Source organism: Dipodomys ordii, unplaced genomic scaffold (assembly GCF_000151885.1).
Source record: "Dipodomys ordii isolate 6190 unplaced genomic scaffold, Dord_2.0 Scaffold119, whole genome shotgun sequence".
Lineage (NCBI taxonomy): Eukaryota > Metazoa > Chordata > Mammalia > Rodentia > Heteromyidae > Dipodomys > Dipodomys ordii.
In genome coordinates, this window is record NW_012267335.1 from 5,167,200 (window position 1) to 5,185,820 (window position 18,621).

General features: G+C 45.0%; 1 protein-coding gene across 1 annotated transcript in view; it reads left to right on the forward strand.

Moving 5' to 3' along the window:
* The window catches only part of Maml3 (mastermind-like 3 (Drosophila)), a 386,611-nt gene that overhangs the window by 249,843 nt on the left and 118,147 nt on the right, over positions 1-18,621 (forward strand). The window contains exon 4 of the mRNA XM_013029504.1: positions 4,996-6,558. Coding sequence (XP_012884958.1) covers positions 4,996-6,558 — 1,563 coding nt within the window. The remainder of the gene's footprint in view (positions 1-4,995; positions 6,559-18,621) is intronic.

Genomic DNA, 18,621 nt, shown 5'->3' on the forward strand with positions numbered 1-18,621 from the left:
AAAAAAAAAATCCTTTCAGAAAAGGGCCATTAAAGGATAGGAGACAAGGATGGTTTACTCCATTATTTTCCATCTATAGTATCCCATATTATATAATAGAACATAACCTTCTCTCTCTCTCTATATATATATATAATATGCAATGTATGTTACACAGACACACATACCTCAAGCCATCAAGCCTCACTGTAAACAAGCCACCAGCACTGGTGCCATGAAGCCATTGTGGCAGGGAGGACTTGACACCTGCCAGCCACCCACTTTGTCACAGACATGGGATGAACTGCACGCCTCAGCTACTCACCCCAGAGCATCCCTTAATAGGAGAAAACATTTCTCTGCAACCATGGTAATACAGGAGCGAGGAGGGCTGAGACTCGGTGAAGTCCCAGGGATTCTTCCAGCTTTGGCTGGCAAAAGGGCCAGAGACTTGCTGAGATAGACTCCTTGGAATAAAACTGAGTTGCGTTCTTGCAGGAGACTCACGGAGACAATGCCCTATGTGCCACCAGCCATTCTCACGCTGGCTGGGCAGGGTGCTTGTGAGTCAGCCAGCCTTCCCAAACACAGAGCCCAATGGCTGTCTTCCTCCCCGCACTCCTGGTCTCTCCCATGAGGGACATAAACAGAGAATTAGACTCTCAAACCTCCTTTCCATAAAACAAAGGAATGATGAGATAGATAGAATTGACGTGGAGATCGCTTTGCTATTTTGCACATAACAAGCAAAACAAAACACAATAACCATAACATAGCATCTTTATTGATGTTTTTCTTATACTTTAGAATGTGGAGACATGAAATATAGATCAAGATTTGGGTTAAAAGGGGCCAGTGGTAGAGAATGGGAAGCCCCTGGGGAGAAGAATCTACTCAGCTGCCCCATTCAGGTGGCATGCTGAAAATGGATTTGATTCAGACTTCAACAACCTAGCCTCTGCTTTCTACAATCTAGGACATGAATGCATTAGCACTTGGACTTGGGCTTGAATTGCAAATTTGATTTTGTTGTTCATATTAAAAAAAGAAGCTACACCAGATGCTTGGAAAACATTAGGATTTTGCTGGCTAGGGAACAAAAATATTATCATTCTACCTATTTGTATTTTGAAGATCCAGGAAGCATATTCTCTCTCTCTCTCTCTCTCTCTTTCTCTCTCTCTCTCTGTTGCCATTGTAGCTGTGTGTCACTGAATTGGAAAAATTGCAAAGCTAAAGCCATATCGATATTATTTCATGGAAACTTATGCCCACAGAAGCCAGCTGCTATTAACCCAATTTTTAGAGAAAGAAATCAAGGCTTGTAAGTTTCTCTCACTATTAATTCAGCAGTTATTCACTGACTGTCTGCTGGGAGGAAGCTCCCAAAACTAAACAGAACTGAAAAGTCTCCACCTTAGCATGATTTCCTTTCTCTCTTTTTTTTTTAATTGTAAAGATACTATACAGCGGGTTATGGTTATATGAGTAAGGTAACGAGTTCACTTCCTATTGAGCATTGTTACCCCCTCCTTTGTTTTCCCCCTACCATCCCTTCCCTCCCTACCTTCCCCAAGGTTCTTTTTTTTTTAATTGTGATTAAGTGATTACATAATTTCCCGAATTTCACAATATTGTGGAATAATGATGCTCATTTAAAGTTGCAAGTTCATTCTAACTTTCCTGGACTTCCTTTCTCTTAAAGAATGTTTCTGCCATCACTTATAGGTGTCAGCTCTTGGAAAGGGCTGCATGGTTTTTCCTGGCGTTCAGACTCAGAGCCTTTCTCCCATTTCTCTGGCCCTGCTCTCTGTACCGCTGCACCAGTTCAGCCAGCTAGACATGAAACTTGGGTTCCTGGCAAGGCCTGCCCGTCTGCACCTTTCTGTCTCTGCTCCCTGTACCCATTACATGACCAAGAAGAGAATCATGGGCCTGCGCTTTCTAAAGTCTGGTTCATTTTTTTTTAAGTCAAGGGGTTTTTTTGTTGTTGTTTTTGAAGCTTAACATTACTTGGGAAGGTCTCCGAGCCCCATTTCCACGTGGCCCAGAAACTGTGATGTTTGAACTGTCCTCCGCAAAGAGCTACATACGTTCGTGTATCCATCATACTTGCCATCAGAAGTGTGGCTTCCCGGTTTGTTCCATAAATAACATCATTTGCTAGTGATGTCTACCTGCTCTGATGGAGTGAACCATTATTTTCTTTGATGTCAAATTCCAGTGTGTCCCAGTTAGGGCCAAGTTTTTAGCAGTTCAAGAGCCTCTGCCAAATGACTGGGTCTGGTGTTGTGATTAAAAATAACTAGGCTTAGCTGGGCACCGGTGGCTCACACCTGTCATCCTAGCTACTCAGGAGGCTGATATCTGAGGATCATGGTTCTAAGCCAGCCTGGGCAGGAAAGTCCGTGAGATTCTTGTCTCCAATCAACTACCAAAAACAAAAAAAATCTGGAAATAGAGTTGTGGCTTAGGTGGTAAAGCATTAGCCTTGAGCCAAAGAGGCTCAGAAACAGCAACAAGGTCCTGAGTTCAAGCCCCAGGATCAACAACAACAACTAAATACACATACACACACATACACAAAGTTTAGAAACAAGAGTTCAACTGGAGTTTTGCTCAAGACCTTTGTCTAGTCTGCTGACTAAATGACTAAACGGAGTCTGTGTATGAGAAGGCACATAGCAGCTGAGTGACCTTTCTCAAAATTGGTGCGGTGACTCCGGGTTGGTTTTGCTGTGCGTGGGCTCCCGCAGAGCCTCGCCAGCTCCCCGTGAGCGCCACGGCGTGGCTTGAGGGGCCCCACGCCCTCTCCCGTGGTTGTCCAGTTCACAGCACCTCTGCTTCTGCCCCTCCCCACCCCTCCCTCACCTGCTTTGGCCTGAGCAGGGCTGCTCACCCCTTCCAACTAGCCCGGCCTTCCCTGTGCCACACAGCGGCCATCTCCCGTGCCGGGCCCTTTAGCCAGACACACGTCAGGCCCTTCCTGGCAGAAAGGAAGCTGGCAAACATGTGAGTTGACTTTTAAATCAGTAAGCACACGGGGTTAGAAAAACTTCTCATTGGACTTCTAAAATGAGCCCCATTCAGAGAACAGAACACGTAAAACCCGAGGGTAAGAGGTCATGGCTTCCACTGCCAAGAAGGAGGAGCTGCAGAGCAGGCATTCCTTCCAGCCCCGCCGCCTCCTGTGCTGGTGCAAGGGTACCTCGTAGAGCCCCGTGAATAAACAGTAGAATTAGTCACTCCCTTTGCAGTGACTTACTAACCACTGCGAAGACCCTGAACGCCCGGCGCAGCCCCGCAGAGCCCTAGTAAGCATGGCAGCCCGCCCCTCCCTTCTTCACACCTGGCACACAGGTGAGACACCTGCCCCCAAGTGCTGGGAAGCCACAGCAGAGAAGCAGGAAGTGCTCCGACAAGCATTCCAGTGTAGTCAACCCAGTAAAGGAGGGGCAAGAGAGACCCCCCCAGGGGTGGGGAGTATGTGGCTGGGGTAGGGAAGGGGGAATAAGGCTTCCTATAGGAAGGGAACTCTGAGCTCCAACCTGGAAAAGTAAGCATGTATTACCAACAAGAAGGGGAGAACGAATATGTATGGCAGACGACATGGACAAAGCCCTGGGGCAGAAGGAAGCAGGTGTGACACATATAAAGAATGAACGCAATTTTAGAAGACTTGGTAGAAAATGTACGATGGAGGAAATAATGGGAGAAAAGGGGGATGCTGCTCAGGAAGGGGGAAAACAAAACAAAACACACCTATAGTCCCAGCAGAAGGATGAAGAGTTCAAGGCCAGCCCGAACTACACAGTAAGACCCTATCTCAGGAAGAAAGGGAGGGAAGGGAAGGGAGGAGAGGGAAAGAAGGGGTAATCTAAAATGCCAAGTAGTTTCAACAGGCATCAGTATGGATTGTACTCTAAAGGTCATTGCAGGCTTTATAAATGGTAAAGAAAGGATTGTCTATCTTAAGGTACTGGTGTAGAGGGGAGTAGGAGAAGGAAACAACGAATAAAAGAATGGATGAAAGAAAGAGTGTATAGATGAAAGAAGACAGGCAAACAGACTGGTTGGTGCCCTGGCTGGAAGAAGGGTGGTGTGGGTGGATGTGACTAGACTGTCCTGGTGATGTGCGAGGTTTCCAAACCCTGCTCCAATTTCTTGAGTAACTGGGTTGAGCAGGGATCTGGAGGACACTGGTACGGATCGAGTTTGAGTGAACGAGTGACCGGAAGCTCAATGCTGAGGTGTCAGATGTGGAGTTACAGTTGTCAGTGGAATCCAGGTACCCAGAAGATAGTTTGAAACTGTTGTAATGGAAGCATGGGCAGCAATGTGTAGAATAAGCAGAAGGAAAGATCGTGTATGACACAACATCAAGGAATCCTATCATTTGGGATAAACAGAAAATACATAAGAAAGTGAGAAAGGACAGATGGAAAGAGGAGGCAATCCAAATGAGTGTGGCATCATGGAAGCCACTGGAAATGTGCTCCTGAAAGACTGCAGGTTACTGTAGCAGTGTTAGAAGAGGTAAAATAAGAGGGAGTCTTGTGTTACGTCAAATAATAATCTTCCATTGGATGCAATGCAGTAAACAGGTTAAGTTCCATCTTCTTAAGAGATTTTTGTTTTGTTAGTGTTCTTCAGAATACAGTTGATCACCCCAAAGTGTGGCAAGAACTTAAGGATTCAAGTATTAATATCTTCCTCAAGTATGATGTGTTTTGGTCTAATTTTTGGGTCTAGCATGTGTTTGGAAAAACAATGAGCAGACAGTTCTTCTCCAGATCTTTTCTCTCTTGCCCCACTCTCTAATCATTCATTTTGCTAAATCATTAGTTGGCTAAATCTTAGCCCTCTGAGTTCTGAGCTTGAATGGCAGGGTTCACTGATGATGAAATTGGAACTCTCCTATCTTATTTGGAGTCTCTTCCTGGCGGTGCATGTGATACTTGAGTGGTACAATATGACTCGGGGGGTTAGTCATCCTCTCTTCCGTTTCTTTTCCAGCTCCAAGAGACTGTGAAGAGGAAGTTGGAAGGAGCCCGCTCACCTCTTAATGGCGACCAACAGAATGGAGCTTGCGATGGGAGTTTTTCTCCGACAAGCAAGAGAGTCCGGAAGGACCTTCCTGTGGGAATGGACGCCATTAACAGTCTCCCCAACAGCATGCCCCTGCCTTCGGCTTCCCCTCTTCACCAGCTGGACCTGAAGCCTTCTTTGCCCTTGCAGAACAGTGGAACCCACGCCCCGGGGCTTCTAGAAGATCTGAGTAAGAATGGTAGGCTCCCGGAGATTAAAATCCCTGTCAACGGCTGCAGCGACCTAGAGAACAGCTTCACTCTCTTGCAGAACAAGGACCTCAAACAGGAGCCTCTGGACGACCCCGCCTGCATGGACACTTCAGAGACGTCCCTTTCTAATCAGAACAAGCTGTTCTCAGACATCAACCTGAATGACCAGGAGTGGCAGGAGCTGATCGATGAATTGGCCAACACGGTTCCCGAGGACGACATACAGGACTTATTCAATGAAGACTTCGAGGAGAAGAAGGAGCCGGAATTCTCACAGGCAGCCACGGACACCCCGCTGTCCCAGGAGAGTACCAGTGTCAAGAGTGACCCCTCTCACTCGCCTTTTGCCCATGTCTCCATGGGATCGCCTCAGGCCAGGCCCTCATCTTCCGGTCCTCCCTTTTCTACCGTCTCCACGGCCACTAGTTTACCCTCTGTGGCCAGCACCCCTGTGGCCTCCAACCCCGCCGGCTCGCCAGCAAACTGTGCGGTCCAGTCCCCCCAAACACCAAACCAAGCCCACACTCCTGGCCAAGCCCCGCCTCGGCCCGGCAATGGCTACCTGCTCAATCCTGCAGCAGCCCCGCCAGTGGCGGTGGCAGGCTCTGGGTCGGGGCCTGTGGCTGTGCCCAGCTCTGACATGTCCCCCGCTGAGCAGCTCAAGCAGATGGCAGCCCAGCAACAACAAAGGGCCAAACTCATGCAGCACAAGCAGCAGCAGCAGCAACAGCACTCAAGTCAGGCTTCAAGTTGGTCTCCCTTAGGGCCGCCCTCCAGTCCGTACGGAGCTGCATTTACTGCGGAAAAACCAAACAGCCCAATGATGTACCCCCAAGCCTTTAACAACCAAAACCCTGTAGTGCCTCCGATGGCGAACAACCCGCAGAAGACGTCCATGAATAACTACCTCCCTCCCAACCCCATGACTATGATCAGTCAGCAGCCCAGTAGCCTGGGGCCCAACTCCTTAAACAAGCAGCACGGCCTTCTCTCCTACGGCAACACTAAACCTCTGACTCACTTCAACGCGGACCTGAGCCAGAGGATGACGCCCCCCATGGCCAACCCCAGCAAAACCCCCCTGATGCCCTACATCCAGCAGCAGCCACAGCCACCCCACCCACCCCAGCCGTCGCCGCAGCCACCAGCCACGCAGCAGCAGCAGCTCCAGGCGCCCAGGGCTCACCTGAGCGAGGACCAGAAGCGCATGCTCCTCCTGAAGCAGAAGGGAGTGATGAGCCAGCCCATGGCCTACGCCGCCCTGCCGGCCCACAGTCAGGTAAGTCTGTCCTTGCGGCCGCTCTGGCGGTGGCTCGCGCGGCATCTTTCACGGGGCCTTCCCGGCAGCCGCTGCTCCCGGAATGGGGTCTGATTGCCTGCAGAAATCCTCCTGGCCGGCCTCGTGTGGTCTGGAGTCTCTGAGTGCAGAAAAGCAATCAAAAGTTATGGAATCTGAAGTTCTCCCTATGAACCCTGGGAGATAGGCCCTGCCAGGGCTATGTAACCATCTTGGCCGGGTCCTCTAGTCTTAGAGCCGGGTAGAGGGAAGGCAGACATGTCTGGGGCCTATCGGTTGCCGTTTGATGAGGTTCTGAGCAATCGCCAGCTAGCTTACGTAAGTGGCGAATGGGGGGGAGATTCGGATTCTTGTTGCACAAACATGGAGGCGTTCTTCTGTGTTTTCAAAGTGAAGCAGATGGGCAGGTTTTTGTAGGACGGTTCAATGCATAATGGTTTCATGTGAAAATGTCTCCCATTGCGTGGCTTGTACGTGAGGCCTGTCCGACTCCTTTGGTTCTAATTCAGGAACTTTGATAATGAATATATCTCAGTGCTAAATTAAGATAAAGCCCCCTCCCCACCCTGCACTGGGTCTTCCTTGGATATCCTGTGTGGGAGGTGAGGCTGTTTGTGATTCCTGGTAGAAAGAGGAGCCAGGCCAGTGGACACAGAATGAATGCTGATCTCTTCAGACCAGCCAATGGCTCGATGCCAAAGTTCCTTCCATTTAAACCCTTTACTTTTAAAAGGAAAGTGGCAGGTCCACCCCCTAGTGATGGGGTGTCATTTTGGGACCAGATGTAGGTATTGTAGTTGGAGATTCCATGGAAGTGTGCTTTGCAGTCTAAATGACTGCTTTGACTGGGCTCCACAATCAGATACAGCAGGAGACGTGGACGTTGTGCAAGCAGATCTGAGCTCTGCATGACTGTTTCCATCTTGTATCTCACCGAGCACCCCAACTTACTCCCCTCCACCTGTCCCCACCCTCACCCCCAGGCTTAATGGAAGCCACAGGGCTGAAGGAGGTGCTGGCCTGCAGAGACAGGCCTGGGTTCTGGGACTCTGGCCCCGCGAAGCCTTCCAACCCCACACCTCACGGTGGCTTTCTTGTCTGCACATGTCGGCCAGCTCTAAAGAAATTCTGACTTGATACATGGAAGTACACCTTGTTTTTACATCAATGGCAATCAGCAGCTGGTAGAAAAAGCATCACTGAAATGTGAACGCTTTATGTTTTATCGTGGTTTAAAAGAGCAATGTTTTATACATGTCAAGATTAAGCTCTGAAACTGGGGGGGGGGGACAGAAACAATACCCAGAGATGTTTGTGGTGAGCCAGATACGTCACGAGGTTATGAGATAGCAGACTGTCAGATGATCTGGTGTTAATCTTAATACAAATTACGCCTCTACCGTCACTGTTTTTATACCAGCATTTCCTCTGAGCCAGACCAAAGATGAGTAATTCCAGCCCACATACTCTGCAGCAGTGTGGGCGCCTTGATTCCCCCTATCCTCCCCCCCCCCCGCCCGCTCAGCGTTTAGAAATGTGCTAACTTGGGGCAAAGTTGCTGTCTTTGCTAGAACATGAATTTTAAGGGTGCTCATTCCAGGTCCTTACGCTTGTCAGACTGTGAAGTCACTGAAGCCTTCAGCCGCAGAGGTTCTGTTTTGAAAGGGCTCAGCGAAGTGAGGAAGCGACGTGATGGCTTTCTGCGTTAAGTCTCTGCGCTGCTCCTCCCTTCCTCCCCGCTCACCCGGCTTTGAGTGGACAGAATCTTCCCTGGCAAAACCTCATCACAATAATCGTTTCTTAACCTCATAAAGCACCGTCGGGCGAATGCATGCTTCTAAATGACCCTGTTCGCAGCCAGGCTTCAAAAGACTCCATGTGAATATTGCGCTGCATTTATTCCTTGTTTTTTATCTTGATGGTGGGGCAGTATTTATGAAGCTAGCAGAATAGTTGGTTACTCAACTACATAGCACAACTACTCACACGAATTACAGGCTAGATACAAAATATAATTCCACTTAGTTTTCTGCTGTTGCTAGTGAAAAAAAAATCACTTGATTCTTTTGTGGCCATGAGGCCTATGATCAGCACTTCGTTTTAATGAATAGCTTGAGCACCAAAGCCAATAGCAGACGTCTAGACACTTTTATTTCAAGAAAGCTATCTTATATAGATATTTACTTATTTGGAACACTTGTAAAAATGCCCTTTCTGTCAGAAACAAGTAGAAAGGCACACTCCTCTTGGCTATTTCAAGAAAAGAAAGGAAAAAGAGAGAGGAAACTCCAAATAGAAACAAAAATCCTTCAGATTTTTGGATGTATCTTATCTAGCAATTTTACTTAGAATTTCCATGTTATTCTTCATAATGGGCTCAAACAAAAATTATGCTCATGGTGTTATTTCTGACACTGAAAAATTGGAATCAAAAGGAGCATTTGGGGAAAATATATAATCATGATACTGGTTTTATTCAACTGTAATATCCATAATGTGAGTAAAATAAGCAGATTGCCAAACAGTTTACTACAATCCATGGTTTGTTGTTTAATATGTATGAAATATATGAATAATATGAAAATATAAAATAATATGAAATATAAAATATAAAATAAAATAAAAAATATAAAATAATATAAAAAATAATAGGAAGGGAGCCAGGCACCAGTGGCTCACGCCTGTAATCCTAGCTACTCAGGAGGCTGAGATCTGAGGATCGCAGTTCACGGCCAGCCCAGGCAGGAAACTCCGTGAAACACTGTGAAACTCTCCAATAAACCAGCAGAACACCGGAAGTGGTGCTGTAGCTCAAGTGGTAGAGTGCTAGCCTTGAGCTGAAGAGCTCAGGGACAGCCCTCAGGCCCAGAGTTCAAGTCCCACAACCGACAAAATAATAATAATAGGAAGAGGCCTTCAGACGGAAAAAGTTGAGTGACTGTTGTTTGCTTTTCATAGTTCACTGAATTTTCTCTTTTTTCTATCATACATATATGTTCATTCTACCTTCTTATATTCTACCGTCTTATATTTTATTTTATTTTTAATTTACTATTATTATTTTGCCAGTCCTGGATCTTGAACTCAAGGCCTGGGCACTGTCCCTGAGCCTCTTTGTGCTTAAGGCTAGCACGCTACCACTTGAGCCACAGCGCCACTTCCAGCTTTTGCTAAGTAGTTTATTGGAGATAAGAGTCTCATGAACTTTTCAGTCTGGGCTGGCTTTGAACCGTGATCCTCAGATCTCAGCCTCCTGAGTAGCTAGGATTACAGGTGTGAGCCACTATCACCTAGCAGAAAAATGTTTTTAAGGAAGAGAAACTACCTACTTTAAAAATGTTTACATCTTGCTGGTTCTTTTTTAAAAGAATATTTTCAGTTGAACTGATTTGCCACTTGAATTAAAATACCTCCATCTTTCCTGTTATATACAATAGTTATGGATTCCTGCTTATAATTCTAAAGTCTCCCTCATACACTGTCTCTTTTCTCTCTCCATTCCCTCTTTTTATTCCTTACATCATTTCCTGATTTCTGTGAAACTTAAATTAATATTGTGATGATGAACATACCAAGAAAGTTTTCACTATTGTAAATTTTCCAATTTTCTCTAGGACATGTTCTTGTGTTATTTCTTTGATGAGTTCACCTTTCCCTTTGCTCCCTTAAAAAATCAACTTTGAAATATTCATCTGGGATTACCCTCTTTATCTTCCAAATATGTATTTCTATGATGAAATAATCAGAACTTACTTTAGTCCTGCCCACCCCTTAGCTCATCTCTTTTTCTTAAGGTATATATGTGTGTGTATGTATATATATTTCTCTCTCTCACACACACACATAAGCACACACACAAACATACACACATGCACGTACACATATTTCAGTTAATTTTCAAATAGTGCCTAACAGTGAATCTTAAATACAAGGATGTTTAATAAATCATCTGATGGTAACTATTCAAACTTCGGCCATGTGTTTTCAATTCATTATTGCTTCCAGTGGAGAAAGCGTTAGCGCAGATGACACAAAGCTGCTTTGGAGATCAAACAGAAGAACTGGAAAAGCAAGTCTAAAAAAGAATCCTTTGATGGGAGGAGGTTATCTTCAGCCAGTGGTGCCACAGTGAGATTGCTGGGAAGGCAAACTCCATCCCTGTGTCCCACAAACAAAACTCAATGGAGCAACTCTGGGAGAAGTAAGCCAAAGGCAAGGCACCGACCGCTTGCTGGTCAAGGAAGGCCACAGGCCTACCCTGAACCCGAGAATAATTCCTGTATTGACCCATGGAAAATGGACGATTCCCAAACTGGGATGTTAACTTTTAGTACTACCATTCACAGAACTAGATAAATTATAGACCACTCTGCTTTTCCTCTGTGTGTGTGTGTGTGTGTGTGTTCTCTGTGTGGCTGGATTTATCCTCAGTAGATATGTCTACCCCCTTTTAATTTTATTGTACCAAAATGTCTAAGGTATATTATTACAGACTTTTAGCCTTAACATCTCCATTGGAAGAAGAGCCATTCAGTGTCCATCATTGTAGAAGAAAGCGCCTTGAACATGCATTATCCTTAACTTTAAAAGCTTGAAACCCCTTTTTGTCTGTTTCCTTAGATATACACCCCTTATCTTATCTGAGGACTCCATGGGCAAACTTTAGGAAATCAGTGTATTTTGCCAGGCTTGTGTTAAAAAACAGCCATGGTCATCTCTTCATTTCTGCTTCTCATCAAAGCCACTGAGAGCTCATTATGTTGTTTTTCTCATTGAGCTCACAAACTGCTGCTTCTTCATTTTTCAGTTATTTGGTTTTATAGAAAATGTCTTAAGCTTGCTTATACTCCCTCCTTGCAAATACATACCACCTCCCTGAAATTTCTTTCTCTTCCTATTCTCAGACTGTGACTTTAGATTATTATTTTTAAATTACTCTATATTTATGCCACTCAATTTGTACAGTGCATCATGATTTAGCCCTGGAGTACACACTGTGATTATACTTCTTTTCTTGTACAACTCTTTGGCATTAGTAATTAGCTCTTTTTTTTTCTTTTTCTGGGCCAGTCCCAAAACTTGAACTCAGGGACTAAGAACTATCCCTGAGCTTTTTTGTTCAAGGTTAGTGATCTACCACATGAGCCACAGCTTTACTTTGGGTTTTTTTGATAGCTGATTGGAGATAAAATTCTGATGGACTTTCCCACCTGAGCTGGCTTTGAACCATGATTCTCATATCTCAGCCGCTGAGCAGCTAGGATTACAGGCGCGAACCACCAGTGCCAGACTAATAATTGCCTCCTTAAAAAAAAAAAAAACTAGTACTGAATCTGCACTACCCTCAATCTATCCTCAAATTTTTCCGAAAGCTTTAGCTTTCAGTGTGATTTTTAAAAAAAGGTGTTTCAAAGCTCATTTTTGTTTGTATTTCCTCCCTCCCTCCGTTTCTCCTTCACTCCTTCCCCTTCTCCTTCCTTTTCAGGTGTTCCCTTGCTCCAGTCTGCTTCTCTCCTCCAAAATTCTTGCTCTGTAGCTTAACTGAAGTTAAGCTGCCCTTCCCCACCAGTTTTTAAATGCCTGTGCTGCCTTATCTCTTTCCTCCATCCTCTTTCCTTCTCTCTGTCTGTCTTTCTGTCTGTCTGTCTGTCTCTCTCTCTCTCTCCTCTCTTTCTTATTCTTAGATTACTCAAATTGGTGAAGTGCATTCTCATAGTATTCTCATGGTAGGGTAGGTGGGAGGTTGTTTTTATGGAACTGCTCTTGAGAATACCTTTATTCTTTGGATTGACAGCTTACTCTGTTGTGGAGCTATAGTTTAAAGAACATACTCTGTCTTAAAGATATTTTTTGAATATCTGGAAATAGAACAATGAAACTCATTAAAAATGCTTTCTTGTTTTTTCTAAGGATGAGAAGGCATAGGGGAGGGCACAAATCTGATGAGAACTCATTATGTTCTTGTATGGATATATTGAAACCGCTTTGTGCAGCTAATATGCATGAATGAAAATAAATATAGACATTTCTTTATGATGCTGTGGCTTTCAGAGCGTTGAGAAGTCCCGTGGTGTTTGAGCCCCTGGCCGTGTCGGGGTAACATCTTCACTCTGAGAGGTTTTTGTTGTTATCCCTGCCAGTCTGTGACAATTCATCTTTCTTTTCATTTTCATTTTATTTATTTATTTCTGTGCTGATACTAGAGCTTAAACTCAGGACCTGGTACTCTTGCTTGGTTTTGTTGTTGATGATGATGATGGCGTTTTTTGTTTTTTGTTTTGTTCCTCTCTTTTTGTTTTATTTATTTTTTTTGCTTGAAGTTGGCACACTGCCACTCGAACCACTTCTGGCTCCACTTCTGGCTTTCTGCTAATTAATTGGAGATAAGAGTCTCTTAGGTTTGTCTGCCTGGGCTGGCTTTGAACTGGGATCCTCAGAGCTCAGCCTCCTGAGTAGCTAGGATTACAGGCGTGAGCCACCAGTGCCTAGCCTTATTTTTAAATCTAATGATTTCTTTAAGATCTTAGATATATTCTGTTATTCTTTTATCATTTTACCCATTTCTTTTTTAGATCTCTGATCTTCCACTCATTATGTTTTGTGAGCCCCATTGGTTATTCTCTGATCTTTATCTTTTCTGTGTCTTTTTCTCTTCATTCTTGTGAGATTTCCTCAGCTCCATATTAAATATTTTGCTTTATGTTTCTCATTTTTAATTTCCATAAGCTCTCTCTTATTCTCTGATTTTTCCTTTTTAATCTAAAGCTACCATTTTAAAATTAAATTTTCTTACACTTACATTGCTCTGTCTCCCAGATACCCTTTTCTGTGGGTTAATTTTGTTTTTCTTTCTCTCATATTAGATTTTCTCAAAGATCGGTTTATGTTTAGAGTAAGGTTCTGTCAGATGGCTGTGGCCTTGTCAGATGGGGCACTTTGCTCTGGGTGACTGGGCGAGAGCCTGGCCCGCTCAGATGACTGTAGATGGTTTTCCCTTGGGGGCAGGCATCTTCAACCTCATGACGGAGGGCTGCTTCCTGGAGTGAGCAGGAGGAGGGCCGAGCGATGTGGGGTGGCCAGTAACTAAGTGCAAAGTAGACGTTCACTTAAACTCTCTCTTGACATTGGTTCTTCAACTTCACCTCAGCGAGGCCAGACCCCGGATTCTGGAGCCTCTCTGGGTGGGAATCTATCGCATCCACCAATGGCTTCTCTGGAACTTCAGTTCGTTTCTTCGGCAGTCAGAGGTGGCTGATTCCTGCATGTCTTCGGCAATCTCTGGCCTGACCCATTTTGTTTTGACTTGGGGTTTCCTTTGCTGTAGGATTAGATTTAGCTTTCTTTTTTCTTCTGTTCATTGCAGGGCTTGACTCAGGGCCTGGGCACTGTCCCTGAGTGCTTTTTGCTCAAGGCTAGCATTCTACCACTTGGAACCATAGCTCCACTTCTAGTTTATGAGTGGTTAACTGGATGGAAGAGTCTGGAGATAAGAGTTTTCTGCCTGGGCTGGCTTTGAACTGCGATCCTCAGATCTCTCTGTCTCCTGAGTAGTTGGATTACAAGCATGAGCCGCCGGTGCCAGGCTTAGATTTAGTTTTCTATAAGCTGCAAAGTATCTGCTTTCTGTTTTTCAATTGCCATTACCTATCTTCTCCAGTTTGTTCTTTTCCTGCCCATGTGTTCTCAAATGTTTATACCATTTTTATTCCTTTATTGTCACTGTACCAGAAAGCCAGCTTTGTTCACCTAGAGTGACCAGTGACGTTCAACACCTTTCCTTTTGAATACCGAAGACTTCGCAATATTGAACTTTATATAATAGGGAAAATTTCACATGATAGTTTCCAGTACTGCGGGCTGTGATAAAGCAGGCCCCGTAAGACCCATGTGTTCTTGTGAGGTGAAGCGTACTCATACCAAACGCGTGTCTTCAGAGGACCGCGGTGCCGAGGTGAGCGCTGGGCCATCTTAGAATATGGCCTTACAGTGATAGCATCGAGTCTTCCGTAGAACCTGGAGAATATTGACCTGCTTCCAAGGCTCTGAGACCAGTTTAGATGTGGTGACCTTGGCTGTGCCAAGAGCACCTGGCAAGCCTGATGCAGGGTGAAGTAGAGGCAGAATCGTTTCCAGAGACGCAAGTCTGAAGGAGCCAGGGGGCCCTGGAGCCCAGAGACCCAGCGGGAAGCGTCCCTGTCCATGAGTGAACTGAGTCATCCTCGTCCTGTCCCAGCAGATTTTGAACATCCTGATTGGTGGCCAGAGCCATGGAAATAGGGAGCTGGGAGGAAACAGCAGATAAGGCATGTTTTCAGAAAGGAGTTCGTTTCATGATAGTATTGCAGAAGAAAAAGGTTTCAACTGGCCTCTGAGAGTACTCGATAGTTTGGCAGGACAAGAATGTTTTTGTTTACAGAGAGAGCTTCCAACCCAACAAACCGCAGTTCTGACATGTGATGGGCCTGAGCATCACCTGGGTGAAATGGCTCAAGGTCTAGTGCTGGATTCCATGGCCAAATCAGCACTCGATTCCATGGCCTGGATGCATGCATTTCAGTAAGCAACGCCCTGCCCTGCCCTGCCCTGCCCTGCCCTGCCCGCCACAGCCCCCACGGCCACCCGTGCACCAGGCAGCGTGCACCACAGCAGCCTTCATTTCTTTCGTTGTTCGAGGGCCATATATGCTGACATATCACAGCTGTCATCTGGTTGAATTCTCTCTTTTTTTTGTATCTAGTTATTTATTTTAATTGTACAGGTGGTATGCAGAGGATTACAGTTACAAAAGTCAGGTAATGAGTACATTTCCTTTTGAACAGTGTCACCTCTTCCCTCGTTTTTTTTCCCCGTTTTTTTCCTTCCTGGATCCCCTTCCCCACAAATTGTGGAGTTCATTTTCAACATCATGTCTAGTGAATGCCACTGCTGCATCAATAGAAGCAGCGAGTGCATTCTCTCCGCTCGCTCTTCCTCCCCCGTCCATGACCAGAGCGAGAGGGGAAGCTAGAGGCAGACATCTCACGCCTGTAACCCTAGCTACTCACAAGGTTGAGAGCTGAAGATCATAGTTCAAAGCCAGTCCAAGCAGGAAAATCTATGAGACGTATTTCCAGTGAATCACCAAAAAGCTAGAAATAGAGCTGTCACTAGAGCACAAAGCTCAAGCCCAGAGCACAGAAGCTCAGGAAGAATACCCAGGACCCGAGTTCAGGATCATCACCAAAATAGGGGACTTTCTACCACTTTAACCATAGGAATTTCATAGGACATGACAAATTAAGTTTAGGAATGAAACTGTACATAGTAGTGCACCATCATAATCCTGACACTCAGGAGGCTGAGTCAGGAAAATCACAAGCTCTGGACAAGTGCTACTATAAAGCATCACTCTGTCTCAACAAAAGCAAAAACCAGAAATTGAAGTAAGGGGCTAGAATGGTAGAGCATTTGTCTGACTTGTGCAAGGGCTTGGGTTAGGTCTCCCAAAGACAGATACACAGTAAGAGCTAAGGTTGTAGAGGGCTTGGCCAGCAGATACAAGGCCCTGGATTTGACCTCCAATGCTGCAATGATCACTAATTAATTAAAATAAAGTGTAAGGGCAGCCAAGCAGAGGCAGAGGAAAAAAGAGGTAATTAATATATGGCAAGAGGAAAGGGAAATGGAGTCAGTGTTTATGATCTTACGTTGATACTAGGGTGTTCAGATTATATTTGAAAGACAATCATATCATGTATAACTGTAAATATCAAATATTATTTGTATGTGAAAGCCATTTCAAGCACTTTTATTTACCTTACTGTTATTTATCTTATTCTCCCAATTCATTTTTTCCCATTTTATGAGGTACTTGGTACACATGCAGCAAAATGTATGAAGCAAACTTGTAGTGATTTTTGAAATCTGTATTCCATAGAGCCATAAATGACTACTCCAGCATTTTGTAGTGCGCCTCTTATTTTTACACATGTTTGGCTTTTTCCATAAATGCATGTTATTAGTGGTTGTTTTCATTAGTCAGAGTAGTCACCCCTATGTCATATGTACTCTTTGTTTCTTTTTTTTTTTTTTCAGTCATGGGGCTTAAACTCTGGGCTTGGGCGCTGTCCCTCAGCTCTTCAGCTCAAAAAAAGCATTCTACAACTTGAGCCACAGCACCACTTCTGGTTTTCTGATGGTTTAGTGGAGATAAGAGTCTCACAGACTTTGCTGCCAAGGCTAGCTTTGAACCGTGATGCTCAGATCTCAGCCTCCGGAGTAGCTGGGCATGAGCCACCAGTGCCCGGCTGTTTCATATTTTTATTATAAAGATTCTCTAGGTCATGCCTGTGATTTGAACAGAGCCTTCTAGAAAGGCAATCTTTCTTTGAGTATGTGAGAGAAGTAACCTTGCAAGCCTTAAAATAAAACATGGTGTGTTAGCGCCCATCACGCATTAACCATTCAAAGCACTGCTTGACTTGTCTAGAAATTGCAAAATGCTTCTGCTTTGTGGAGCAGACCTTCTATTACGTCTTGACTCCTGGGCAAGTTTCTGTAGTTTCAATCTTCATGACTCCAAATGGTTCTCTCTGATGACATATGTAAAGAATCACAATGCCGGCTGGGGAGAGGAGTGGGTTTTGGAATCTGTTGTGTTATGCTTAGGCTCATGGAAGGCCTGAGAACTCGAGGCCACAGGGCAGAGCGCATAAAAGTGTTGCTGATCAATAACATTCACTGCAATATCATTTATTAGTAAGGTTTTCATCAATGTGTTTTGCTGTTGTGTCCCTTTCAGGGTAGTGACAGTATGATATTCCAACCCCTAGAGCAACACAGTGCAAGCCAGCAGTGCCCGTGGCTCATGCCTGTAATCATAGCTGCTTGTGAGGCTGGGGTTGGCAGCATTGTGATTCCAGGAACAGCTCATTTGGACAACTCTATCTCAACAGAAGGAAATCAGACAAGGCATAGGATGTGTGTGATCCCAAGCCAAGATCAGAACATCTGAAGTAGGTGGACCAAGGATCAGGCACACACCTGGCAGGAAAATAAGAAACCGTCTCCTAAAACTAACCAGACTAGAGTGTGGCACAAGTGGTAGAGCACCAGCCCAGCAAGCATCAGGTCCTGAGTTCAAACCCCAGCATTGCCGTCAACAAACAAAAGAAAAAACAATTTATCAATTTAGCTTTCTGGGGGCTGGAGGGTACCCTCGGTAGAGGACCCAACTAGCAAACCCAAAGCCACAATAACACTAAGAAAAGTTTTAATTTTCTACTGGCCACACTATATAAAGTAAAAACAAATCAAAGAACTTATTTAATCTAGTATATTAAAAAATACTAGTATATAAAAATATGACCAATAAAATCTATTAAGATAGTTCACATACTTTTTTTCATACCGTCTGCATTCTGACAGGGCTTTTACCACATAGCTCGGCTCAAGGTAACCAGCCACATTCACAACCTCAGTCGCCTCGTGTGGGTACTGGACTCGGTACCTGATACCCTGAGACAGGGCCGCACCAAAACACGATCTGCCCTGCAATCAGCCTAGAAGGCAGAAGAGGTGAAGGCATCGAGAGTTCTGTTTTGATTTTTTTTTTTTTGGTCAGTCCTGGGGCTTGAACTCAGGGCCTGGGCGCTGTCCCTGAGTTCTTTTGCTCAAGGCTAGCATTCGCTCATGTTGAGCCACAGCGCCACTTCCGGTTTTCTGGTGGTTCATTGGCTATAAGAGTCTCCCGGACTTTCCTGCCTGGGCTGGCTTTGAACTGAGATCCTCAGATCTCAGCCTCCTGAGTAGCTAAAGCTACAGGCGTGAGCCACCAGTACCTGGCTTATTCCAATACTTTTACCTCACCGTTTTAAAGTTATATCATCCCACCCCTGCCACCCAGCCAAAAAACACCAGCCATGCAAAACCCACACACAGCCAGTCCTGCTGCTGGTGTTAGAATTCACCTGAGCTGGTGAAGTCGCGACTCCCTTAAGACTTTGCCCAGCCGTGTATGTCTCCAGTAATGTTGCTTGCCTACACAAAGAAGGAGCACCATTCGCC